Genomic DNA, 23930 nt, shown 5'->3' on the forward strand with positions numbered 1-23930 from the left:
GAGAGATACCCTCCCCAGGGCTCTCCACAGGCGCCTCCTTCCCCGTGATGTTCAGGTGACGAGGCGAGACCCCGCGCTGGATGTGGCACTCGGGTGTTGCAGTGAGGAGGTGGCGCTGTGTGCTTGATGGTTTCCATCAGAGAATAGTCTGCCTTCCTCCAGAAGGAGCGGGGGATGGTGGTTCCCCAGCCCGGAAGGAAAAGGAGCCGTGCTCTGGCTGTGATCACGGCCTCAGCCTGCCTGCCTTTGTGCATGGAAGGAACTTGCTAGTGACCGCTGCTCTCCTGGGCAGTGTAAGAGTGTTGTGTGGAGGCCGTGAGTGCTGGAGGCCAGTCTCGTTTTCGTAGCCCAGATGGCTCCCGGCACAGGTTGCAGTCACCTCCATTTCTCTTTCGCGAGAGAGCTGCAGCAATGCCATCCGGGGCCTGGCCACGCCTGGTCACTGGGGTCCTGACGGTGGTGTCCCAAGGCACACAAGCAGTCCCTGCCGGAAGCTGACACGCTGTCATGGCCAAGGGCCACAGTGCAGGTACCACGGTGACCCGGCTTCCCCAAGTCCAGCTCACACCTGTTTTCCTTGTCTCAACCTTCAGAGCGCTTCCAAGCCCCCACTGGCTGCAGCCCACCCAGGGGACCCACCTTTAGAGGCTGGACCCAGGCATCACTGAGGGGTGAGAAGCGCAGGTTTACAAAGCTCTGGCTGGGAAGAAATTGAGTAACCACTCCCTGAGAAACAAACGGGGACGTTTAATTACATGAACTCACGCATTTAAAAAACCGCCTGTGCGCTCCCAGAGGGCAGAGCCTGCCTCTCTGGTTATTTTTGTGTCCTCCATTCACTTACAGGCTGTGACAAACCCCATGCCCACGCTGCCTGCACTGCCGGGAGACTCGGGGCTGGGGGAGACATGCCACGGTCACCACTGCAGAGACTCAGGACTTGGGGAGGCATGCCCTGGCCACCATTGGTGAGCCAGCGAGACGAGGACCCCGCGCGTGCTGACCCGGGTACGCCACGGGACTCACTTGAGACTGAGGACCCCGCGCGTGCTGACTCGGGGACGCCACGGGACTCACTTGAGACTGAGGATCCTGCGCGTGCTGACCCGGGGACGCCACGGGACTCACTTGAGACTGAGGACCCTGCGCGTGCTGACCCGGGGACGCCACAGAACTCGAGACTGAGGACCCCGCGTGTGCTGACCCGGGGACGCCACAGGACTCACTCGCGATTCCTGCTCACAGCATGTTTCCTGCTCGGAAACCAGGAGAGCCTCCATGTGCCACCCAGCTCTGTCCACACATCCATTGCGCAGCTCTGCAGCGGAAGGAAGTTCAGTAAAGACGGTGGTTTGTAATGAGATAAGCGTTCCAAAGTGTAACACAAAATTGCTTATTACTAAAAGGAGCAGAATTTCTTTTTAATCTTGACAGTGTTCCTTGCTTTCATAACAGTATGATTTAAACTGTTACATTCATTTAGGAAAACTATTTGGTTTTCATTTTGTAAGTAATCAAGCTATCTTTCCAGCTTAAAGAGAAAAGGCTCAGGGTAACTTTTTAAACCACTTAATCAATAAGAAAAGTTCTCTCTTTGTCATTGCACGGAATGATTCTACACAGTATTATCAAGCCGTTCACATGCGCCAGGGCCGACTTGGAAGGAAACACAGGTTAACACTGTTTTCTGTCCGAGTTCACAGAGGTGTTTGCAGCTGGAGCGAGGGTGCCTCTTCCGCGTGGCTCCCCTGAGCCGAGAGGCCCCTGTGGGTTTTTTCTCCGCCAGGCTCTGGAACAGGGTTTCTGTGGAAATGGCAAATGGTGCAGATGAGCAGAGTCCTGCTAGAGAGGTCAGCTCAGCGTTCAGGAGGGGGCACCTGCCCCGGAGGAGAACACGGACCTGCCTGGGAAGGTGCTGCCCGAGAAGTGTGCTCTGATGTGGCCACACCTGGGGACGCGGGCTCCCCAGAGGCCCATGTGACAAAGCCAGCGGTTCCCAGGCTGGGGGTGCAGGACGGGCCAGGCACCGCCCTGCAGGGCCCGCCCCCCAGCCCCCGCACCCTCACACCCATCTTCCTCTCTCAGCCTGACCCCAGGGTCTGGGAGCCCCCGGCAGACCCACCCTCCTTGCCGAACAGGGGCTGCCCTTTATGGACTCGGTGCCTGGCAGAGCCGCTGTGGAGGAGGAGTTGGCTGTTATGGTCGGGGGAGGCAGCCCTTGGGTTGTCAAGGTTGGTGGTCAAGGTTGAACCCATATCCGCTGGAATCTCCTGGTGTGTTCCACACATGATTGTGTGGGAAGCTCTGGGACCCGAAGGCCGTTCTGATCTCAGGGGTCCCAAGTTCTCACAGCAGCCTGGGGTCACCAGAGACCAGACCCGGCGTTAGCCTCTGTAAGGAGCTGCCTGGCTGCTGGGCTGAGTTTTGCTGCAGGCCCAGGAAGATGACCAAGAAGGACACAGCAGAGCCCCATCCGCCACTGCTGGGAGGGCCCTGGGGAGCCCGTGCACAGCAGAACCCCATCCGCCACTCCGTGGGCTGGAAGAGGCTTCCTAGGTGTGGATGGCAGCTGTTAACGAGCAGTGGTGGTGTAGCTGGAGGCCTCTGTCCCATGGGGCACAGACATGGGGGAAGGATGGCGGATGGGTGTGCACACTTGGGAGGACGGGCGGGCGGCATAGGTGCGAGCAGGTGGCATAGGCGCACGAGAAGGGTGTCTCTGAGACAGGATGTTTATCCCAAATGCCAGGAGTGTACGAGGTGGACAAGTGGCCATGAGGTAGGTGTGTGAGGTTGTTGCCTGGCCCGCTCCGCTGACCCCAGAAACTCAGCGGCCTGGGCCCAGCACCCAGATACACATGGCGTGAGCTCACGCCCACGCTGTGGCCTGTGCCCGTCATGGGGCCGCTTGCTTCTCCCAGGCTTGGGAACAAGCTGGCACAGAACGCTGTGGCTGCATTCACAGCTCAGGCACTTCCACTTTGGGTTTCATGAAGAAACAGACTTAAAAAGCATTTGTTCCTAATGGGTGGGCTGAAGTTTGGGAGGAGCATTCAGCTTCTCTTCACAGTATCGCTTCACCTGTTCCTGAGCGCCCTGCTACACTGTTGCTGACCTGGGTGGCTGAGGTCCTCTGGTAGCGTTGACTGCCCCTCTGCAGCCAGTGTCAGGTGCCGGCCCCCGCCTCTGCTCATCAGGAAGCGCTGGCCCGCAGGTGCTTTGTGATTTGCCATGGACCCTTGTTCCGTCCCTTTCCAGCACCCACCCCCGACCCGCCATGCATTCCGTAGTTCATTTTCAAGGCAGGGGGCACATGGTGAAAATACAGCCTGGCTTTTTTTCAACAAAGGCAGCTGCACTTTTCCTTGATTGTTTTGAAGGCTGAGCCGGCAACTTCCTTGGCACTTGGGGACAGTTGCTTCCTCAGTTTCTGCATACCAACTGCCTCACCTGACACGCGGCCTGGGCGTGAGAGAAGCCAACTGGGTGCCTGAGCTGAGTGACTCCTTCCGCCCTCCAACCTCCGCCCTCCTCCCTCCAACCTCCTCCCTCCGCCCTCCAATCTCCTCCCTCCAATCTCCTCCCTCCTCCCTCTGCCCTCCTTCCTCCCTCCAATCTCCTCCCTCCTCCCTCCAACCTCCTCCCTCTGCCCTCCAATCTCCTCCCTGCTGTCTGCCCTCCTCCTTCCTCCCTCTGCCCTCCAACCTCCTCCCTCCCTCCAACCTCCTCCCTCCAACCTCCTCCCTCCAACCTCCTCCCTCCTCCCTCTGCCCTCCTTCCTCCCTCCAATCTCCTCCCTCCTCCCTCCACCCTCCTCCCTCCGCCCTCCAACCTCCTCCCTCTGCCTTCCAACCTCCTCCCTCCAACCTCCTCCCTCCCCATCTGCTCTCCTCCCTCCATCCGCCCTCCTCCCTCTGCCCTCCAATCTCCTCCCTCCGCCCTCTTCCTTCTGCCCTCCTCCCTCTGCCCTCCTCCCTCCACCTTATCTGGAATCGGGATCCTGGTCCTGCGCTAGAGGCAGACCCTGGCCCAGGCGAGGTTAAAGGCACTGCGGGAGGGCAGCGTCATGATGTCCTGAAGCTTGCTGCGCCCGGTGCTGTCAGCCGGCTGAAGGGAGAAACAGTCACAGCACCTGCAGCTATGGAAGGCAGCGACCGAAAATCTAATAGGCACCTTGATGTCAAGTTTCTAAGACCAAAGGCAAGAACAGTCGGATCAAACTTAGGAGGAGTCAGAGAAGCTGAGCATGACCTCGAGGAGGGGGACAGTCCTTCCACGCTCTCCTGCAGAGCGTTCTGCCGCCAAGTATGAGGTGAAATCCGCACTGTCCCGTGAAGACTGAGGGGAGTTGCCGCCGCACACGGCCCAGGAGCGCCAGCAGCTTGGGGACCACCACGGGCCTCAGGGCCTCTGCAGTCCCACGGGTCCAGCTGTCGATAATACTTCCCGGGGAAGGAGTAAAGGACAACCAAGAACCTGAACTGAAAAAGTACAAAAAACATTTCATTTCCCTCGAGTTCTCCCCATTTTAGGTCTGCAGTGCTTTGGGGGTGACTGACGGCCCTCAGCCGGGGTGGCCGTGAAAGTGAAAAGGAGCAAGTGTGGTTAGAGCCAGGGGCATGGTTAGAGCCTGGAGTGTGGACGCCCCGTGGACTGCTGGCCCATGGCCTGGCTTGGGGCCTTACAGGGGAGCGAGTTGAGTGCACGCAGGGGAGGGCCCGTCTTTCTACAATGTGTATCTTGTTCTTGAGATGGACTTACTCTGTCGTCCAGGCTGGAGTGCACTGGCGCCATCTCGGCTCACTGCAACCTCTGCTTCCCAGGTTCAAGCGATTCTCCTGCCTCGGCTTCCTCAGTAGCTGGGGTTACAGGCACCTGCCACCATGCCTGGCTAATTTTTGTGTTTTTTTAGTAGAGACGGGGGTTCACTATGTTGGTCAGGCTGGCCTCGAACTCCTGACCTCAGGTGATCCACCCGCCTTGGCCTCCCAAAGTGCTGGGATTACAGGCGTGAGCCACTGCGCCCGGCCCTGTCCTGCTCTTCTACATCACCACCGTCTTGTCAGTTTGCTCGGCTCAGGCATTGCATGCCTGATCTGTATCTTTGGGAATCCTGTGAGCTAATGGTTCTAGATGCAAAAGAATGGATAAAGAGACTGTTTCAAGTTCCTGAAATTATCCAGGCACATTCTGTGCACTACTGAACTTCAGAAAGCACCAGTCCATCGAGTGTGCAGAGGCTGGTAAGTACAACAGGCCACCCATGGGCACAGACAGGTTCACCAGAGGCCCCGGGGCAGACGGTCATCTCCAGCTCTTCCAGGGCAGGGCTAATCTGTTCCTGGGCCAGAGGTGGACCTGTCTGCAGTCTTGTAAGGGTGGGGAGATGCCAGCCTGGCCCATGGGCTGTCCACACCCACCCCCTGCGGACCGTGCTGCCGTCTGGAGGGGATGCCACTTCTTCCTCCTGGCCTCATGGTCCACATGGAAGAAGCTGTTGGGGAGGCTGCTCTCGGGTTAATGAAAACTGATCAAATTCTCCATGCAGCAGCAGCCAGCCGGGCACACGCTGTCCTGCCCTGCCCGACTGTGTGGAGGGAAGCAGGTCCCCCTGGGCCTGGGTGGAAGGACTGCGTGCCTGTCAGGGAAGGCCGGGGCTCCGGACAGGTGGGAAGCAGCCTTCTCTTAATCACCCCATGTGGAAACCAATTAATTAAAGATTTGATTCTCTCAGACCCGGGGCATTTTAGCCTTGGTTGAATCCTGGAATTCACAGGGAAGTGGCTTTGCCCTCTGCCCTCGCTGCTGGAAGGCAAGGGGCCGGCCGCGGCTTGGTTTTCTAGGTTGTGTTACGGCAGGAGCCGACAGCCCCTAGGCCTGGATCTGCACAGCTTCGCTCAGGGATACCTGCCTCCGTGCCTGTCTCATGGTGTGAATGTGTCTCCCGCTCACAGGTAGTGTTTTGTGTCATGCAGTTACTGGAATGTACAAAAGCAGCTGTGATCTTTGCAGAGTTGCAGACAATTACAAAACCCATCTCCCAGCATGGTGATTGTGAGAGCCGCAAAGAGCAGGAGGCTTTATTTGGTTCACTTCTGGTCTGCAGCAACCACTTGATATTAAAAAACGGAAAAGATGTACAAAAAGATGTCACATCCCTTTAGAAAGCGACATTATCAGAAACGTATGACCTTCAGTCCTCCCTCCCTCCCTCTCCTATGCCCCCCCGACCAGGCCACGAGAAGGAACGGGGAGCGAACATATAACGGAAAACAATAAAACTGAATTTAACTGGAACATGCTCTAATCTTTAGTTTATTTCTGGTTAAAAATATAGCAATCCAGTGCAGTGTAGTAAAGAAGTCTGCTCGAAAGGTAGCAGAGAAACAGCTAAACATAAGCAAAGCAAGGCAGAGTCCATAAGACGGGCTGGCCCCAAGACGACCGGATGGGGAATCCCTGCAGTGCCTCCCCGGGCACAGGGGTCCTGTGTATGGCCGTGCCCGGACCCCTGAGGCACGTCCATGCACACGAGAGCCAGGGCCAGGGGGCACTCGGACATCCTGGCAAACCTTGTTCTTTTGTTTGGGTGATGGAGCGACCCTGGTAGAGAAGGCAGAAACATAAGGAACCTGTTTTTGTTGGACTGAACAAGTTACATTGTACATTTTGGGGGGCTGGATATGCTACAATTTCTCAGGAAGTTTCAAGCCACTGGGTTTGAACCACATTCCTGTCCTGGGACCAGGCCCACTCTGGTGTAGCACTGAGGCATCTGGAAGGAGTATGCATATCTGTTAGGGGAAGTTGAGGCAGGCACAGTACAAAGATGTGAAAACCCGTGGAGGTCAGTAACCATGGGAGAAGGCGTCCTCTAGGGCCCTCACTGCTGGGGACACGGAAGCCCACGCGTCCACCCTGCACGCCAAGCGCGCAAGTGCACACACCCAGAGCCCCGGCGCGAGGCCAGCTCCACGGCACAGGCCCTCGGCTTCCGTGCTTAGCTGAGCCCAGGCGATCGGAGTGGGCCCCGGCTTCCCTGGGGTCTGGTGGGGGAGACAGCCGAATGGGGCCCACGGTGAGTGGGCAGCAGAAGAAAAGGGCTTTGCTTTAAAACTCGGTGTGGGGAGTCGGCTTCTCACGGAAGGCCGGGGGCAGTGCCGAGAAGAGGAAGGACCTGCATCCGTCTCACAGGGAGGAGGTGGCCGATCCCTCCCCCTCCCTCAGGTGTGCAGCACAGATCTCACACAGAAAAAGGCCGGGCTACTGCCCGATGGGGTGGGCCACCCTGCTCCACGCCTCCCGCCCATACTTGTCACCCGTCTAGACAGAGGAAGCAGTGAATCCACTTTCCAAGCTCATGTCGACGGGAGCCAGCCCTGCTGCTCAGGGGGCACGGGGCTGAGGCGCCACCCTGGGCTACCCTCCCTCCACACCCAAGACGGGACGTGTGATCACGAGGACAACGTCCGCTGTTAGCACTCCTGTGCCGGGATCCCTTCTGTTTCCACGTGGAGCTGGAGGGGCTGCGTGCTGGCCTCCTTCTGCCATGCCACACAGCAGAGTGTTATACAAGCAAAGAATTTTGGCTAAAATCCAAAAAACATTACCCAGAAAAAAAGGCAAACTGTGAGTGATACCCAATCGTGTGGTTCTTCTGTGAGAGGACTTGGGCTGTCCGAGGTGCGGTCTTTCCCTTCTTGTGGTTTTGCTTTTAATTTTAACGTCCCTTTTTTCTACCCTTTCTCTCTTTGCTACCGAGACGTCTCATCAGATGAAAAAGTTAATAAACAGAATGGCGACTCCAATGTTGAGCAAGATCACCATGACCACCAGGATGGGAGCTGAGCCCTGGAAGAGAACGAGGGCAACAGGTGAGCCACAGCCGCAGGGGGCTCGGCCTGGGCCACCACGCCTCCCACCCACGTCTCCTCACCACACTAGCAGACCCTCGGGGTTGGAAGTGTACGGGAGGATGTTAGAAACACTTGGACACCAAAGGCCCACCAGACCCCGAGCCCCTTGAAGTCCAGACGAGGGAGAGAAGCCCCACCTGCCTATAAGTCTGAGGTTGCTGGTCTTGGAATTCCCTTGCGGCCCCGAGACCCTGAGTACCGGCTCTCCCAGGGTCCCCTTGGAGAGAAGTACCCAGGCCCCCCTGTGAGCAGACATCTGTGTGCGGCCTTTGTGCCAGTCAGCAGCTTTCTCCTGCTCTGTGGAACTGGGACCTCAGGGCATTGTGATCAGAATCTCAGAAGTGTCCGCATGGCTGCCGTAGCCAGTGTCGGACGCGGCCCAGCAGAGAGGCCCTGGAACTCAGCGTCCTCAACAAAACCCCTCCCCCCACACCTTCCTCAACAAACCCCTCACGCCAACTGGCTCTGGAGGACTGTGTCCAATTGCGAGCTGCCTCGGACTCAGGTCACCGTCCTGAGTGCTGCTGCCACCACCTCCCCAGAGTGGCTCACAAGTCCTCAGCCTCCCTCTTCAGCCGCACAGCCTGGGCAGTCAGACCAAGCTGCCACCTTCCCTGTGCCTGCCAGGGCCAGGTAGGACACGTCCCACAACAGAGCCTCTTCCCGGGGTGCCCCTCTGCAGTGATTGCTGCAGTCCCGCACCCCACTGTGTCTGCTCACACCAGGCAGGGGTGAGAGGCAGCGTGGCCCCTGTGGAAGCTCCCAGGAGGGCAGGGGTGGGTGCTGCCCTACAGATACAGTACCTGCTGCACAGGGAATGGACGCCTCCTGGAAGGTGGCCCCAGCCCAGGAATGGCTGGGACACCCACTGCAGCCTTGCCCAGGGTCTGCTTCCAGAGGACACTTGCCCCTGAGTCCCCCCGCCCCCACCACACTCTGCATCTCACAGCCACCTGGAAGGAGATGTGGACCCCACTTGAGGAGGAGCTGCTCAGAGCCCCTTCTTCCGGAGCCCCCCAATTCCTACCACACAGACATCCTGCAACCGTGCGCTACAGATGGACCAGGGCTTGTCCCAAAGATCCGAGGATCCACCTTCCTCAGGGATGGCTACTCTCCTCCCCCTCCGTTACTGGACTGGTTTTCCATGGCCTCCTTTAAGCCCCTAAGTCTGGCCTCTGGTCCGACTTCACAGACATGATGGGGGGGTCTGGTACAGACGGAGTAGAGGATGCAGCACCACGGGAGGGCTGCTCAGGCCTGCATGAAGGAGGGGAGCTGCTGATGGCTCCTCTCCCAGAGACTGGAAGAGAATTCATTAAAACACCTGGGCCCCAGCAGTTCCCCTCCCAGGCCTAAATCTAAGAGGGCAAAGTGAAGCCTCCACTCAGAACCTTGTGGGCACACACACACCTGGCTGCAGGATTCACATCAGCCACGAAGTGGAAGCACAGTCAGCTGTCCCGTGGAGGACAAACACACAGCCGGGAAAACGTGGGCCGTGCAACCGCAGACGCCACAGGGACAAATGCGGGAGCAATGCACGCTGCGTGAGAAGCTGGGCGCCAGGCAGAAAGCAGAGGCCAGGAGCTGGGGGAGGAGGGGACAGCAGGTGCCTGCTGAATGGTCGTGAGGTTTAAGAAGATGAAGCTGATCTAGATAGAATTGGGGGTGAGGGTTGTGCAGTGTGGCCACCTGAAGTGAACAGTACATGCATTCTCTCAGTAAAGCTAAAGCTACGCAAACAACAACAGACATCCCGCAGTAATCAGCGTTCCAGGGCCGTACCGTGGGAGCTATGGGCTGGCGGTGGCCTGCTCTGCTGTCACCGCGCAGGAGGGATGGAAACTCAGGGCCCCCGTGGGGTCACGGCCTTGCCAGGAGAACTCCCTCCGGGGCTGTCAGCCTGCCGTCCCCTTGCCTAGCCTGGATGCCACATCCAGCAGCAGAGAAGCAGCCTCCTGCTTGGAGGTCTAGCCCGGAGACCCTTTTGTCTCCCGGGTCAGTTTCATCCTTTCCCCAGGCTCTGCCCGTGATGAAGCAACATTGTAGCTGATGTTGAAGGGCCTGATCCCAGCACCTAGGCTGGTCTTCCCTGGGCGCCTGCTTGAGCATGTGGCCCAAAACAGCCATTGCATGGGGCACTCGGAACCCATCACACCCTCGCTCCTTCCCAGCCTTCCGCCCTGTGGCAGAGGCCCTGCCTTGGGCAAGCTGCTGCCCCTCCTCGTCCTGGTCCAGTCCTGCCCACATCTGGGTGCCCCCCTCCCCTCCCTGTGGTCTCCGGGAGCTGCCCCCAACATGCCCTGGGCTCATTGTGGCCCTGTGTGTGGCCTGGATGGGCTCTGGCCACTCCTGCATTGGCACGATTTCCTCAAGAGACCTCTGCCAACACCACTCGCGGCACGACAGCGGCAATGGGTGGGAGTACTCGCCTGTGCCCGGCCCCGGCTGGCGGTTTTCCATTTGGATTGGGGGACGAGCAGCCAATGAGCCTATCTCATTCCCGTTAACGAGAAGAAACAGCAGACACGATCCTCAGGTCTCGCACCCCCACCCCCGCCACCGGGCTCTGCACCGCACCTGGCAGGGGCACCCCCGGCTGCATCCTGGGCATCAGCTCCCAGGCCCGAGCGTCTCTCCTCACACTGGGGACTGCAGCCCTCAGGCCCTAGAGACCCTGGCTTGAGACACTTGAGATGGAGTCTCACTTTGTTGCCCAGGCTGGAGTGCAGTGGCGTGATCTCAGTTCACAGCAGCCTCCGCCTCCTGCGGGTTCACGAGATTCTTGTGCCTCAGCCTCCTGAGTATCTGGGATTACAAGCGCGTGCCACCATGCCCGGCTAATTTTTGTATTTTTAAGTGGAGACAGGATTTCACCATGTTGGCCAGGCTGGTCTCGAACTCATAACCTCAGGTAATCCACCTGCCTCGGCCTCCCAAAGTGCTGGGATTACAGGTGGGAGCCACCGTGCCTGGCCAAGCAACTTTTTAAAAAAGAAAACAAAAAGTTTGCTCAACAGACAAGCTGAACCCCAGTCAGCAGAGCTTTGTAAACTGTCCCCCTCAGGATGCAGCTCACAGAGCAGGGTCCTCAGAGGGTGAGGTCCTGCCCAGGGGGCACCTGCAGCCACAGCAGCACCAGGCCCACCCCCTCCGCAACATCCCAGCCCATCAGGGACCTGAGGCGCAGATGGAAGTAGAGGTGTGGACACAGCGAGGACCTCCACTCAGCCAGAGAGAGAGCAAGCTGCCCCGAGCCCTCTGCACCAGGGGCAGCGGCCTGAGCCCAGCTTTCCATGGCATCATGGCCTCGGGCAGGTGTATTGTGAGTCTTGGGCTCCATGACAACTTGGTTGGGCTGTGCCAGCCCGAAGCAGGCAGAGAACAGCCAAGAGCCCAGCCCTGCCCACTGATGCTACCCCTGCTGCAAAGCCCCCCCCCCCCCACCCCAGCTAGGAGGAAGGGCCAGGCGTTGGCCTGCAGTTGGGGAACAGGACGGAGTGGGGTGGTCAGTGGCACCTCTTCTGCCACAGTCCAGCCCATGCTCTGGGCCGGGAAGCAGGTACGCACACTGTGGGTGAGGGCGTGGCTGCCTGCAGGAGGGAAGCTCCTGTCTCCCTGGACCCCACCATCAGGTCATATCTGTCATTTCATCAAGAAGGAAACTCAGCCAGGGCCACAGAGTTCCTTCACTGGCCGAGCGGTACGGAGAACCTGTGCTTCCGTCCTGAGGGACTTTACCCTGAACTGCCAGGGCCCTACGCAGGCCAAAATCCCAGGCCCATCTGTGGCCAGTGGGACCCTACGTGGGCCAGAATCCCAGGCCCACCTGTGGCCAGTGGGACCCAGGACCTCTGGCCTGTGAGCTCTGCAGCATGTGGGGAATGGTGGAGGGGGATGGCCAAAAGACCCCCCCAGACCCTGCTGGTGGCCCAGGGGAGACACTGCAGAGAGCTGTAGCCCCGTGAGGGGGTGGCACTGAAGGCACTCAGCCCAGCCTGGCACCCGACTGCCCTGACACCTGTCCCCTGACATGGATGCCAGCTGGCACAGGCCCCTCCTGCTTCGCACTGCTTCCCACCAACAGGGCCTGGAACAGTGCTTAGGACTGACCATGCCTCCACCCCATCTCCCCTCACAGACCTGGCAGAAAACACAGCTCCAAAGGTGTGGGGAGGGAGACAGAGAGAAACCTTGTTTGTACCAGCACCAGGTACCCCACGGTGGTCACTTCTAAGGAGCTCAGCTGGCATCCTCCAGGGCAGGTGGGACATGCTGCGGCTGACAGGACCTCCAGATTAGCCCCAACTGGAGACCGGGCAGGACCAGGGCAGCATGTAGCACCCTGTGTGTCCCGTAGTGAACTCATCCCAGAGGCCAGCTTGTGCATTGACCCCAGAGAGGTTCATTTAACAGCACCCAAAAGTGCCAGTGCATTAAGCAGGCTAAAAATAGAACCCATCCCTACACCTCCCAGCCTGCCCACTGCTTGGCTGTTGCTAAAATAAACGCGTGCGCACAGCCACGCACACGTCTCTGGCTGCAATGGGGAAAATCAAGTTGTAAGTGAGCTGGTATTTTGGTCCCAGCAGGAGCACGGGGGCTGTTCTCTGGGCATTTGGGGAAGGGGGAGGCATCTTAGAAACCCCACAGCAGGACAGACAGACGTCCGCAGTGGTTCCAAGGAGAGGCAGAAACGGGCACTGCTGCCCGGCAGGACGTGCCCCTTCAAAGGGGTGTCACGTACGCAGTGACTCCTCTGGGGGTGGGGCTGGCAGAAAGAGAAAACCACAGCTCCCCTAGGTCGCAGGCAGGGACAGACGCAGACCCCTGCCGCAGCGTCGACAATAAACCTACGGATGGCCCCCCTGCCCCCCCCACACGCCCTGAGCGCCCCCTGCAGACAGGAGGGAAGCGCCTGTCTCCCCAGCCATCCCCCTACCCTGGACCCCACCATCAGGTCATATCCGCCATTTCATCAAGAAGGAGACTCAGCCAAGGCCACAGAGTTCCTTCACTGGCAGAGCGGTAGGGAGAACCTGTGCTTCCGTCCTGAGGAACTTTACCCTGAACTGCCAGGGCCCTACGCGGGCCAGAATCCCAGGCCCACCTGTGGCCAGTGGGACCCTACGTGGGCCAGAATCCCAGGCCCATCTATGGCCAGTGGGACCCTATGTGGGCCAGGTGAGGACCCCCCTGCGTCCTCACACCCGAGGGGCAGACTGGCTTGCAGCACTTCTGTTCAGCACCACGTACTGTCTGGGCAGGCACGAGAGAGCAGAGCCCTGCTGGGGTGAGGGCCTGGCCATGCGCAGATCCTATGTAGCCACCATCCCCCAGTCCTTCATTCCCCCAGCCCTTCATTCCCGCAGCACTGGTCAAGGGAGCAGGGTGGGATTTGCAGGGTGAGGGTCCCTTCAAGGGGAGGCCAGCCCTGTGTGAGGCACCAGGACCCCCAGGCTCGCACCGAGTCTAGCCCAGGCGGACACTGTTCTTCCCTCCAAGCTGCCTGCCCCAGGAGAGCAAATTTAGGGGGTGGGGGGGTGGGGGGTGCTGGGTGAGTCACACACAGGGGACCTCACGTGGGAGCCGGCTCCAACCCCAACACCCCCCATGGGTGAGAGAACCCTGGACTGGCAGCCCCCCACCCCAGGGTATCTGACCTGACTCCCAGCCCCGGGGCCAGCCCCGCCCCCAGCTGTTTCTAGGCCTCTGGGTTCCTGTCCAGGACCCAGGACACTCAGGCGGTCATCTCACGGCGCAAGGCTACTGACCAGGGGCACAGACTCTTGGAGCAGCTGGGGTTCAGCACGTTGCGGGGAGCACAGGGGTCCCATGCTGCCTGGGAGCCAGGAGGTTCGTGTGCTTTCTGGACAGCCTGGGGACAGCCCTCTCACGGAAAGAGGTGTGACACCTGCCCCACCTGGCTTCCTACGGGAGGGTCCCAGCGACCTGAGGACCGCCACTCCCGGCTGTACCCCCATCCTACTCCACCCCTGCACATGAACAGGGGAGCAGCGACCTTGCTAGAAACCCTCAGGAAACCCCAGGTCAGCGGAGAGGCGGATGTTGCCTCCACTGGGACCAGCCCAGTGGCCGCTCACTCACCGTACTGGACTTGAGCTCGTCCCCATTCTCCTCGTCGGACTCTAGAGCAACAGGCAAGGACTTCTGGGGCGGAGAGAAGGTCAAGTCCCAACGCAGCAGCCGGGGCTCGGCCCCGCCCAGCCGCAGGCTCGCCAGTTTCTGCACCGCGGGCTCCGCGGAGGAGGCGGGCCTGAAGTTCTCCTTGTTCTGGACCTTGGACCTCAGTCTCTGCACCCCGAAGCCCCGGTCCTCGGGGCGGTGGTCGTCCCCCAAGCCCCGGCAGGCGCCGCCCTTGCTGTAGCGTCTTTTCTGGGGGTGCGTCTCCATCCTCAGCAGGGGCTTCATCTCCATCCGGTAGTTGCTCAGCTTCTCCTCCTGCAGCTCCAGCAGCCTGGAGCCCCCGGGGCTGTGGTTGCTGGCCCGGTGGTGGGAAGTCCACGTGAACACGGGGGGTGACTCCGTCCGCCGCTCCCGCGGCTTGGGGTTCCCGGGCTGCTTGCGGCCCGAAACTCGGGTGCGGAAGTCATCCACGAGCGGACCGCCGCGCAGGGCACCGCTGCGGACACCCCTGGAGCCCCCGGCCTGCTCCTCGCCCCAGCTGCTGCGGGCACAGTCCCCGGCCCGGCCCTCCAGGAGCATCTGGATGTCCCCGCCCCGCTCCTCGTCCACCGACACCTGCCGCGAGAAGTGGGCGACCTTGTTCCTGGCGGCGGGCGCGGGCGGCGGGGTGGTCGCGGGGCTGGCGGGGAAGCTCTGCAGGGGGCTGTCGTCGGGGGTCAGGTCGGAGGGGGTGGTGCCCTTGCGGTACAGCTCGGGGCTCTCCTGCTGCAGGGGTGTCCCGGTGGACAGCACCTCGATGTCGTCACAGGAGGTCTGACGCTTCGGCCTCTGGTACTCCAGCCCTGTGTGGGGACACAAGACGACACCAGACGGCGTTACCCAGCAGGTTCCGCAGCAAGGCCGCGGTCCCTGGGGCCAGGGCGCCAGATGGAACCTCAGGGCAGCAGAGGCGCTTCCCACTCACTGAAAGGCTGCAGGCACCGCAAGGGGAGTGGGGACTGTGGCTCCCAAAGCCCTCTGTGGGACCCCCGTGGTCCCCACCCCACAGACACTTGGAGGGAGACTGGCTGGGCCCAGGCACCACAGGAGGGGCGGACAGCAGCTCCCAGGCTACAAGGGAGACCCAAGGCTCAGAAAGCGCGTGGGGACGCTGGGGCATGGACTCGGGTCCCACCAACCCTGACTCGCCTGTCCTGAGGGTGAGAGGAAGCCCCTCACCCCAGCTGACCACCAGTCTGGGGAGGCTGAGCTGTCACAGCAAGGCCGCCGACACCCCTACCCGCCTGAAACTGTGTCTTGGGGTGCTGCGACAGTCTTGCTGATAAACAGCCAGAGCCGGGGCTAGCGTGAGAGCCCAGGAGCCGGCTTCCGTCCCCACCTTTCGAGGCTGCTGGGGCTTCGAGTCCTAGGGCGGGGCTCCCCTTCACCTGCAGGGAGTCAAGAAGCCCCTGGTCTCCAAAGAGCTGCAGAGGCAGGGGGCTCCCCGGAAGGGGCGGTCACCGCAGGACCCAGGGGCCAGCTCTGCAGCCAGCAGAGTCCCTGTCGCCTGCCGGTGGCTCAGTCCCCATCAGCCCCGACCCCGAGGCCGGGATAGGGAGGGGCAGCATTGTAGGACTGGCCCCGAGGCTTCTCCGGAGCTCCGTGAGCCCCCAGCAGGAGATGAGAACCAAGCACATCGACTGGGATCTCATTTCCTGCCAACGCAGGGACACGAGAGCCATGCCCGCCTTTATTCCATTAGGAGAAACCCAAAAACGCGGCACTTCTTACCCTCTGGGGAACAGTTACACGTTCATCTCAAGTAGGGTCCTAGGCTCAACACAGAACAGTGGGACCCCCGCCCCCAGCATCCCCGTCCTGCCCGAGCCAAAATGGTGCAGAGCTCCGTGGGAATTGGGGGAGTCTCCCTCTGAGGATGGAGGTCTCAGAGCTCTACCCGGGGCGGCCACCTCGAGACGAGCTCGGACACCAAGAGCCACTGCCCATCTCAGAGTCTCTGACGCTCGGGCTTCCTCCTGGACTGTACCCTGAGTCTGACCTTTGGGCAGGAGAAGGTCTGGGAGACACGGCTACCCTTGGTGTGGCCAGAAACCCTCGGTGTGGCACCAGATGGACCCCCGTTTGTAAAGAGACGTTAGCAAGCAGATTTGGGGCACGCTGGGACACCACCAGGCTGGGCTGCTGCGTCCTCCTCCCTGCTGGTCTAAGAGGCAGTGCTGAGCAGACTGAGGCCACGGCCCTGGCATGGGGCTTGAGGCACGGCTGGGTGGCTCTGGGTGGGTGGCCAGCCCTCCCAAGTCCGAGTTCCTGTCACACGGGGCTGTGGGTGGGCCACTCTGAGGTCTCAATGACTGCTTCTCTGTGGTCACTCCCCAGAAGCCGGGCTGGGCTGGTTGGTGTCCCCCCAACAGAGCAGGGAATAGGCCAGAGAGGGTCCATGTAGAACTGCGCTGACATCCATGTACCCACCTGACGCCCAGCCCCCAACACGTCTGTCTCCCCGTGAGGGTCCCATGTGGAGGGCAGCCCTGGCCCCATCAGAGGCCCCCCGATCATGCCCACGGATCACCCACATTGTACCTCCTCCTTGGCCAGGATGGGACTTCCGAGGGGCCGGCATTCCTGTGCCTTAGACGCTACGGACCTAGCAGGCCAGGATCAAGGCTCCCCCCGCCCCCCGATGGCGCCCCGGCCTTTCCCTCGAGGCCATCCACCCACTGCTGCCGAGATCAGGCCTGGCTGGCCCAGCAGACCCTACGCTAGAGGGGCCCCGACTCCCAGCACCACCAGCAGGAGGGCACCCTCAGCAAAAATGAGCTCTTGAGCAGGGAACGTTCCTAGAAGCCTCGTGGTGAAGATGCAGGGCGGGTCCTGGTGAAGTCCCTGCAGCTCCGTTCCTGTGCCTTCGAGCCGCCTGCGTCCTGCAGCCTCCGACGCTCAATCCTCCTGCCTCTGGGGCGGGGGCGATGTCACTAGGAGTGGCCTGGGCACTGGACACTGCGTGGCCAGGCTCTATCGTGGTCCTGCCTTCACATGGCCTTGGGCAAAACCCTGACCGTCAGAGTTCTGAGGCTGGGAGGCTGCCAGGGATCTCCCAGACAGGCCGCAAGAGGCTGGAGCCAGCCACTGTCTGCAGCTGAAGCGCTGGATAGTTTGCTTCTAGAAGCCAGTATGGCCCAGGCTTTACAGCCCGGCCTTGTTTTAAATCTCGATTCCACCATGTCCTGCCTGAGCGCTCCGGCAAGCCTGTTCCCCTCTTGGAGGCTCTGTTCTATCATCTGTCGTTGGTGACCTCAGCTCCTGACTGTGAGGACGACTGAGGAACGACCCGGCCAGCTTCCCCTGGCCTCACCACTCCCCAGCAGCCAAGAAGGCTCCCGGTGCCCGGTCTGGGAACACTGATCCTGAACGCATCCAAGGTGGAAACAAGAAACGCTTGGATCAAATCTCACACCAGTCCCAGCGCTTGTAAAACACACCCGTTCCGAACGCTCCCCTCCGGGGAAGATGCTGCTCAGAGAAGGCCCCAGGGCGTCACCCAAAGAGGGGGCAGATCGGACCGAGGCGCTCACAGTGAGTCAGGCTCCAAGGTGCAGCAGCTGGAGGTGAGGACAACTCACCCAGAGCCTCGACGACTGGGCTCCCACCAATGAGGCAGCAGCGGCCCCATCTCTCCATCACAGTGGCCCCCGCAGGGGCCCACATCTGTATCATGAAGACAAGAACTGTCTGAGGAGGCAGCTTCAGGACTTAAAAGGTCAGCCCCTCCTGCAGGGACCTGAACCCTCCAGGAAGCATCTCCGACTCCAGGACTGAGCCCTCCAGGAAGCATCTCTGACTCCAGGACTGAGACTCCAGGACTGAGCCCTCTGGGAAGCATCTCTGACTCCAGGACTGAGCCCTCCGGGAAGCATCTCCGACTCCAGGACTGAGCCCTCCAGGAAGCATCTCTCCAGGAAGCATCTCCTCTGACTCCAGGACTGAGCCCTCCGGGAAGCATCTCCGACTCCAAGACTGAGCCCTCCGGGAAGCATCTCTAACTCCAAAGTCTTAATTGGAATTCTCAGGGTGGGGGAACCTGCACCCATTTCTTGGGACTGGAGCAGTAAAGCGCCACACGGAGGTGGGGGTAGACACACCCGAAGGGCATCCTCGCGTTTCTGGAAGTCGGAAGCCGTGATCCAGGCGTCGAGAGTGCTGCTTCCTTCCAGGGTCTCCGCTCCAGCCACCCTCCAGCCGCGGTGGCTCCAGTGATCTCTGACATCACTCCATCCGCCCCTGTCTCCTCCTCTTCTGCCTCTTCTAAGGACAGTGCGCGGATCTAGGACTCACCCCAATCCAGGCTGATCTTGTCTCAAAGTCTGTTCCATAATGACACCTGCACAGACCCTCTTCCCAAGTAAGTCACATCGGGAGCTTCCGGTGGACGCATCTCTGGGGGATTTGGCACAGGATGGAGGCTTCAGCGTTCCCTGTCTGGTCCCCTTCCTTTCACACATGGAACTGAGGCTCTGAGAGGAAACACAACAGGCCGCAGGCAGGGCTGCGGCTGAGGCGACCATGGGCCAGGGTTGGTACGTGGAATCCCATCCTGTCCTACGCGCATTCTGCGTGGAGTGGCCCAGCCAGGGTTCCGGCAGGTGCCCCCGATGGCACTGGCATCCCCGTTCCATTCGTCCATCCCGTAGCACCGCGCCCACTCCCCACATGCACGTGCACGCTACACGTGTGCCCCCAAGTGTGTGCCCCACCGCCTCCCAGCCCAGGCAGCTGGTCACAGGCAAGGCAAGTAGGGGCCCCAGGGAGAAGGAAAGTGAGGGCCTGAGGCAGAGACCATGGGGGATGCCACTGACCACAGGGGCACTTGGCCGCGTGTCTGCAGGGGCCAGGAGAGTGGAGGGGACGCAGTGGAATAGAAGCTGCCCAAGGCAGTGGGGGTGCGGGGGCTCGTCCTCCTGACCTCCAGGCTGCAGCCGCAGGCTCTGCAGGGCCTGGCAGTCGCCTGGTGACGGCAAGGCCTTGGAGTGGTGACGGACGGTCACCTCTAGAGATGAGGTGGTCTCGCGTTCCAGTCAGGTGAGCGCCCAGCCCAGCAGCCCCCAGGCCAGGCTCCTCATCCTGTCCTGGTGGCCAGAGTAGCAGGCGTTGCAAGCAAGTTCAAGGCTGTGGTGTCAGGGTGCGGACCTCCAGCGTGCAGAGCCTAATCCGAATGCCTCTCACTGGTCAGAGCTTGGGTTGAGGGGGCGTGATCCTAACCCCATTCTCTGGGGCCTGCTGGTGCAGAGGAAGCTTCCAGGTGAGGTAGGAGATGGGAGGCCGCTGGCCATGACCTCTCCGCCACCCACCCCACGCCCTCCACGCCCCCTCCACTGTCATTGGGCCCATATCACCCATGATACCGCCCTCGAAGGGAGGACAAGGTTCCTAAATCAGGCAGCAGCTTTCAGCTCTTTCCGAGGGGCTGTGGGAGCTGCCATTTGTGACGCTGTCCAACCCAGCAGCCACTGGGTGTGTTTAACCCTAAGTTAGTTCACATCAAAGGCAGATCAAGAGCCAGCACCACAGACACACCCAGCTAGTGGCTGCCACACTGGACCCAGCAGACAGGATAGTTCCATCATCACAGAAGGTTCTAGAACAACACTGGGGGAGGGCGGGCAGCAGATAACACAGGCTGGGCAGGTAGGCATTCACCGTCAGGGACAGCCAGCAAGCGACACGCGGTGCCACAAGGACGCAGCTGTGAGAACGGGAGAGACCTGCCAAGACACATGTCCTGTGTCCCCGGGAGCCAGGCCAGGCCTCGGCACAAACAGGCACCTTCCGGGGGAGAGGCAGACACCAGGCAGGGGAGCAGCTGGGGCCAAGCCCATCTAAGCCTGCCTGCCCTGGAGGACGCATCTGCTGCCAGGACTGCCCAGCCATCCACACACCCCCTCCCGACGATGCCAGTATCAGGCCGGGCGAGACTCACCGTTTTCCCGGTGCTGGAAGGAAGGGGAGAACTCTTTGGCAGTGATCCTGGCGATCCGCGCCTCCTCCTGGGCTTTCTGAGCCGCTGTGAGGGCTGCCTCGGCCTTTGCCCGAGAGTGGGAGGTCCTGGGGGAGACAGGGAGGAGTGTGAGGGGGGCAGGAGGCACAGGTGACAGGGGTCTGGGTCGAGGTCCTCCGTCAACCCGCCAACAACGGGCTGGGCTAAGACAAGATGCTGGCGTCCTGTGTTTACCCTCAGACTTCTGGATCTTGCTCGTTCATTCGTTCGTTCGCTCGTTCATTCATTCATTCATTCATTCATTCAATAAACATCACTGAGCACCAACCAACCAGGCCCAGGACATGCTTGAAAACACCTCTGGGCAGGGCGTGGTGTAAACATCACTGAGCACCAACCAACCAGGCCCAGAACATGCTTGAAAACACCTCTGGGCAGGGCGTGGTGGCTCACGCCTGTAATCCCAGCACTTTTGGAGGCCAAGGCAGGAAGATCACTTGAGCTCAGGTGTTCACGACCAGCCAGGGCAACACGGCAAAACCCTGTCTCTACCAAAAATACAAAATTAGCTGGGTGTGATGGCACGCGTCTGTGGTCCCAGCTACTTGGGAGACTGAGGCAGGAGGATTGCTTGAACCTGGGAGGTGGAGGTTGCAGTGAGCTGAGATCACGTCACTGCACTCCAGCCTGGGTAATAGAGCAAGACTCTGTCTCAAGGAAAAAAAAAAGGGGGGGGCTGGGCGCGGTGGCTCACGTCTGTAATCCCAACACTTTGGGAGGCTGAGGTGGGAGATCACGAGATCAGGAGTTCAAGACCAGCCTGAACAACATGGTGAAACTCCGACTCTACTAAAAATTACAAAAATTAGCCAGGCGTTGTGGCACGTGCCTGTAATCCCAGCTACTCAGGAGGCTGAGGAAGGAGAATTGCTTGAACCCGGGAGGTGGAAGTTGCAGTGAGCGGAGATCACGCCATTGCACTCCAGCTTGGGCGACAGAGCAAGACTCCATCTCAAAAAAAAAAAAAAAGTTTCTGTTCTTATTATCAACAAACATCAGCACGTGCACAGAAAGAGTCCAAGCCCAGACAACCCACCCCGCAGGGCGGACACGGTGCCGGGCTGCTCTGTGTGTGTGTGTGTGTGTGCGCACGCGCTTCCCAGTGCCGGGCCGCTGTGTGTGTGTGTGTATGTGTGTGCACTTCCCGGTGCCGGGCCGCTGTGTGTGTGTGTGTGTGTGTGTGTGTGTGTGTGTGCACTTCCCGGTGCCGGGCCGCTGTGCTGCATGTCTGTGCTTCCTGCCACTGCCCCGGTGCAGGTCGCGGGACCACTTCCCTGCCCAGTAATCCCAGCAACTCTGACTTGGGACCCCAGGGCTTGGGCAGGTGGGCAGTTCCCTCACCCAGCCGAAAGATGATGCCGACACCCATATGTGGCACGAAGGAGACATTGTACCTGTGGGCGGCTGGGCACATCACCCCTCTGGCCTCTCCCTGACTGTGTCTCTCCCTCTGCTGAGTCCTGCAGGGGACCTGCCCGCCCTTTGTAAAACAAGGGACTAGATGGACGTCCCAAAGGCAGAACGTGGGGCTCTGTGGATCTCAGCGGCCTGGGGCTTGCGTTTCTTCCTACCTGGTGTGCTGGCTCCAGGGGGGCCTGCCAGTGGCTGTGGGCACCACTTCCCCAACATTGAGGAAACTGAGGCACAATGACCAATTCCCCCATGACCAACACCCCCTACGAGCAGACTCCCTGGGAGGCCTCCTGCTCACGGTTCCTGACTTAGCCTGTTCGGGCTGGAACAAAGCACCGCAGCTTGGGCAGCTCAACAGCAGACATTGCTTTCCCCCAGTTCCAGAGGCTGGAAGTCCAAGATCGAGGTGCCAGCAGATTTGGTGTCTGCAGAGGACCCACTTTCTGGCTCCTGGACAGCACCTTCCTGCTGGTTCCTCACATGGCAGAAGGGGCGAGGATGCTCTCTGAAGCCTCTTTCATCAGGGCACTAAGCCCCACTACGAGGCTCCGTCCTCAGCCCCATCAGCTCCCAAAGGCCGCACACCCTGGGGGTGAGGATTAACACATGCACCTGCGCGGCGCAAACACCTTCTACACAGCCTGACCCCCCATCTCTGCCATACCTGTCACTCCAAGTCCATGGGCTAAGCCTGGAAACCACACACTGTTCATGAAAGTTGGCTTTCTTTTTTCAAGATTCCACTGTGCTAACTAGGAACAATTTTACTAGAAGAAAATAAACCTATGACATTGACATACAGAGAGTAATATAACCCACAGCCAAGAACACGTGTCCAGGAAATGAAGCAAGCTGCTGGGAATGCCCCACCAGGGCTCCAAGAGCCAGAGAGTGCCCCAAACACTGGCCCACAGAGCACACCCCGTCTTGTGCCCGATCCCAGGCCTTTGGGTGGTCTGTGCATCCCCTGAAACTGTACTCAAAGTTTTCTGCATGATGCCCCCCCCACAAGCAGAGGGTCCACAGCTTTCATCAGATTCCAGGAGGATTTGCGATGCCCCAAAACTAAAGATGCGCGGTCTGAACACAGCTAGCCCTGGACAGAGAATCCGAGGCTCAGCCATGCTGCAGCACCCAGGACAGCGCATCCCAGCTCCTGCCCCAGAATCAGCCCAGGACCCAAAGGAAAGCAGGCTCCGAGCTCCCCGGAAGCCAAGGAAAGTAAGAAAACATCTCCTGCCCGGGGGACACCTTCCGGAACTATCATGACCGCATGCACCTGACCCTCCAGAACTATCATCACTGCATGCACCTGACTCCGGCAATGGGTGATATTTCGTCAATGTCTCTCCCACTCCCGTAAGCTCCCGGAGAGGACGGGGTCTTGCACCTCCCTGGCTGTTCAGACCTCAACCGCAATGCCCACCCCCCACCACACGCAGCACGAGGGACCAAATGGTGAACTCCCCAGAGGGGCCCCTATTTGGTTCCCACATCTTTGCTTAGTAAAAATACCACCAACATTAACTCACCAACATCATACGTGTATTTACATATATATGTTCACACATATATAAAAAGACGACGTGGTGCCAACACTAAAATAAAACCAATCCAGACAAGCGCATCTCACGAAGGAGGAGACCCAAACGCACTGCAGCGGTCTCGGCCTGGCGCCCAGTTCTCCAAGGGCCAATGGCTTCTGATGCCTGTGGCTCCTACCTGTGCAGGGTCAGGCCACGGTGACACAGGCAGGGAGGGCATCTGAGCTCACCTGAGGCCCCCCACACCTGCACTGTGGCTCCGTAGCACCTCCACCTGGTCGTGTCACAGATCCCGCCTTTCTTGCAACCTTCCCCGGAGAAACAGGTCGCTATTTTGCCCCGCCTGGCCCTGCATGGGAGGCTCCCATGAGCCGCTCTGACTCACAGGCAAGTGGCAAGAAAAGGCACGGTTCCTGGGCCACTGCTGACCGAAGGCCGGCCAGCCAGATTCCTGGGCTCCTCCAACCTGGGAGTGGAGTGGATGCCGGCAGGATTCGCTGCCCCGGCCACCCCTGCTGTGGACGGTACCAAGGACAGAGATGCAGCCGACGGAAGACGAGGCCACAGACACACACGATGGAGGGGCAGGTGGGGCCTGCGGTGACTCCCGGTTCTACCCTCAGCACCTGCACTGGATTAAATCGTGTCCCCCCAAATATTCGTTCATCCTGGACCCGGGAATATGACTTTATTTGGGAAATAGGGTCTTTGAAAGATGGGATAAAACCCAGACAGCCTAACCCACCCCCGGAGTGTCTGATTCCCCAGGTCTGGGTGGGGTCTGGGAATCTGCACTTTTATCTCCCAGGTGAGGTGGTGGCCCCCACTGGTGCAGGGACCTTGCTTGGAGAAATA

The 23930-nt window shown here is 60.0% G+C and overlaps 2 protein-coding genes and 1 pseudogene across 6 annotated transcripts in view; 2 read left to right on the plus strand and 1 right to left on the minus strand.

Annotated features, from left to right (window-relative positions):
- The window catches only part of KLHDC4 (kelch domain containing 4), a 68741-nt gene extending 67316 nt beyond the window's left edge, over positions 1-1425 (plus strand). For all 5 annotated transcript variants that reach the window (XM_032156236.2, XM_058440396.1, XM_058440397.1 and 2 more), the window contains one exon: positions 847-1425. The gene's annotated coding sequence lies outside the window, so the exon portion shown is untranslated. The remainder of the gene's footprint in view (positions 1-846) is intronic.
- On the plus strand, positions 508-6203 carry LOC116470728 (uncharacterized; annotated as a pseudogene).
- Positions 6204-6297: 94 nt separating this feature from the next.
- Positions 6298-23930, minus strand: part of JPH3 (junctophilin 3) — a 96452-nt gene continuing 78819 nt past the window's right edge. The window contains exons 3-5 of the mRNA XM_032156245.2: positions 20041-20165; positions 14028-14908; positions 6298-7851 (exon numbers count right to left, since the gene is read on the minus strand). Of these exons, the coding sequence (XP_032012136.1) occupies positions 7771-7851; positions 14028-14908; positions 20041-20165 (1087 nt within the window). The 3' untranslated portion in view covers positions 6298-7770. The remainder of the gene's footprint in view (positions 7852-14027; positions 14909-20040; positions 20166-23930) is intronic.

Source organism: Hylobates moloch, unplaced genomic scaffold (genome assembly GCF_009828535.3).
Source record: "Hylobates moloch isolate HMO894 unplaced genomic scaffold, HMol_V3 SCAFFOLD_6, whole genome shotgun sequence".
Classification (NCBI taxonomy): domain Eukaryota; kingdom Metazoa; phylum Chordata; class Mammalia; order Primates; family Hylobatidae; genus Hylobates; species Hylobates moloch.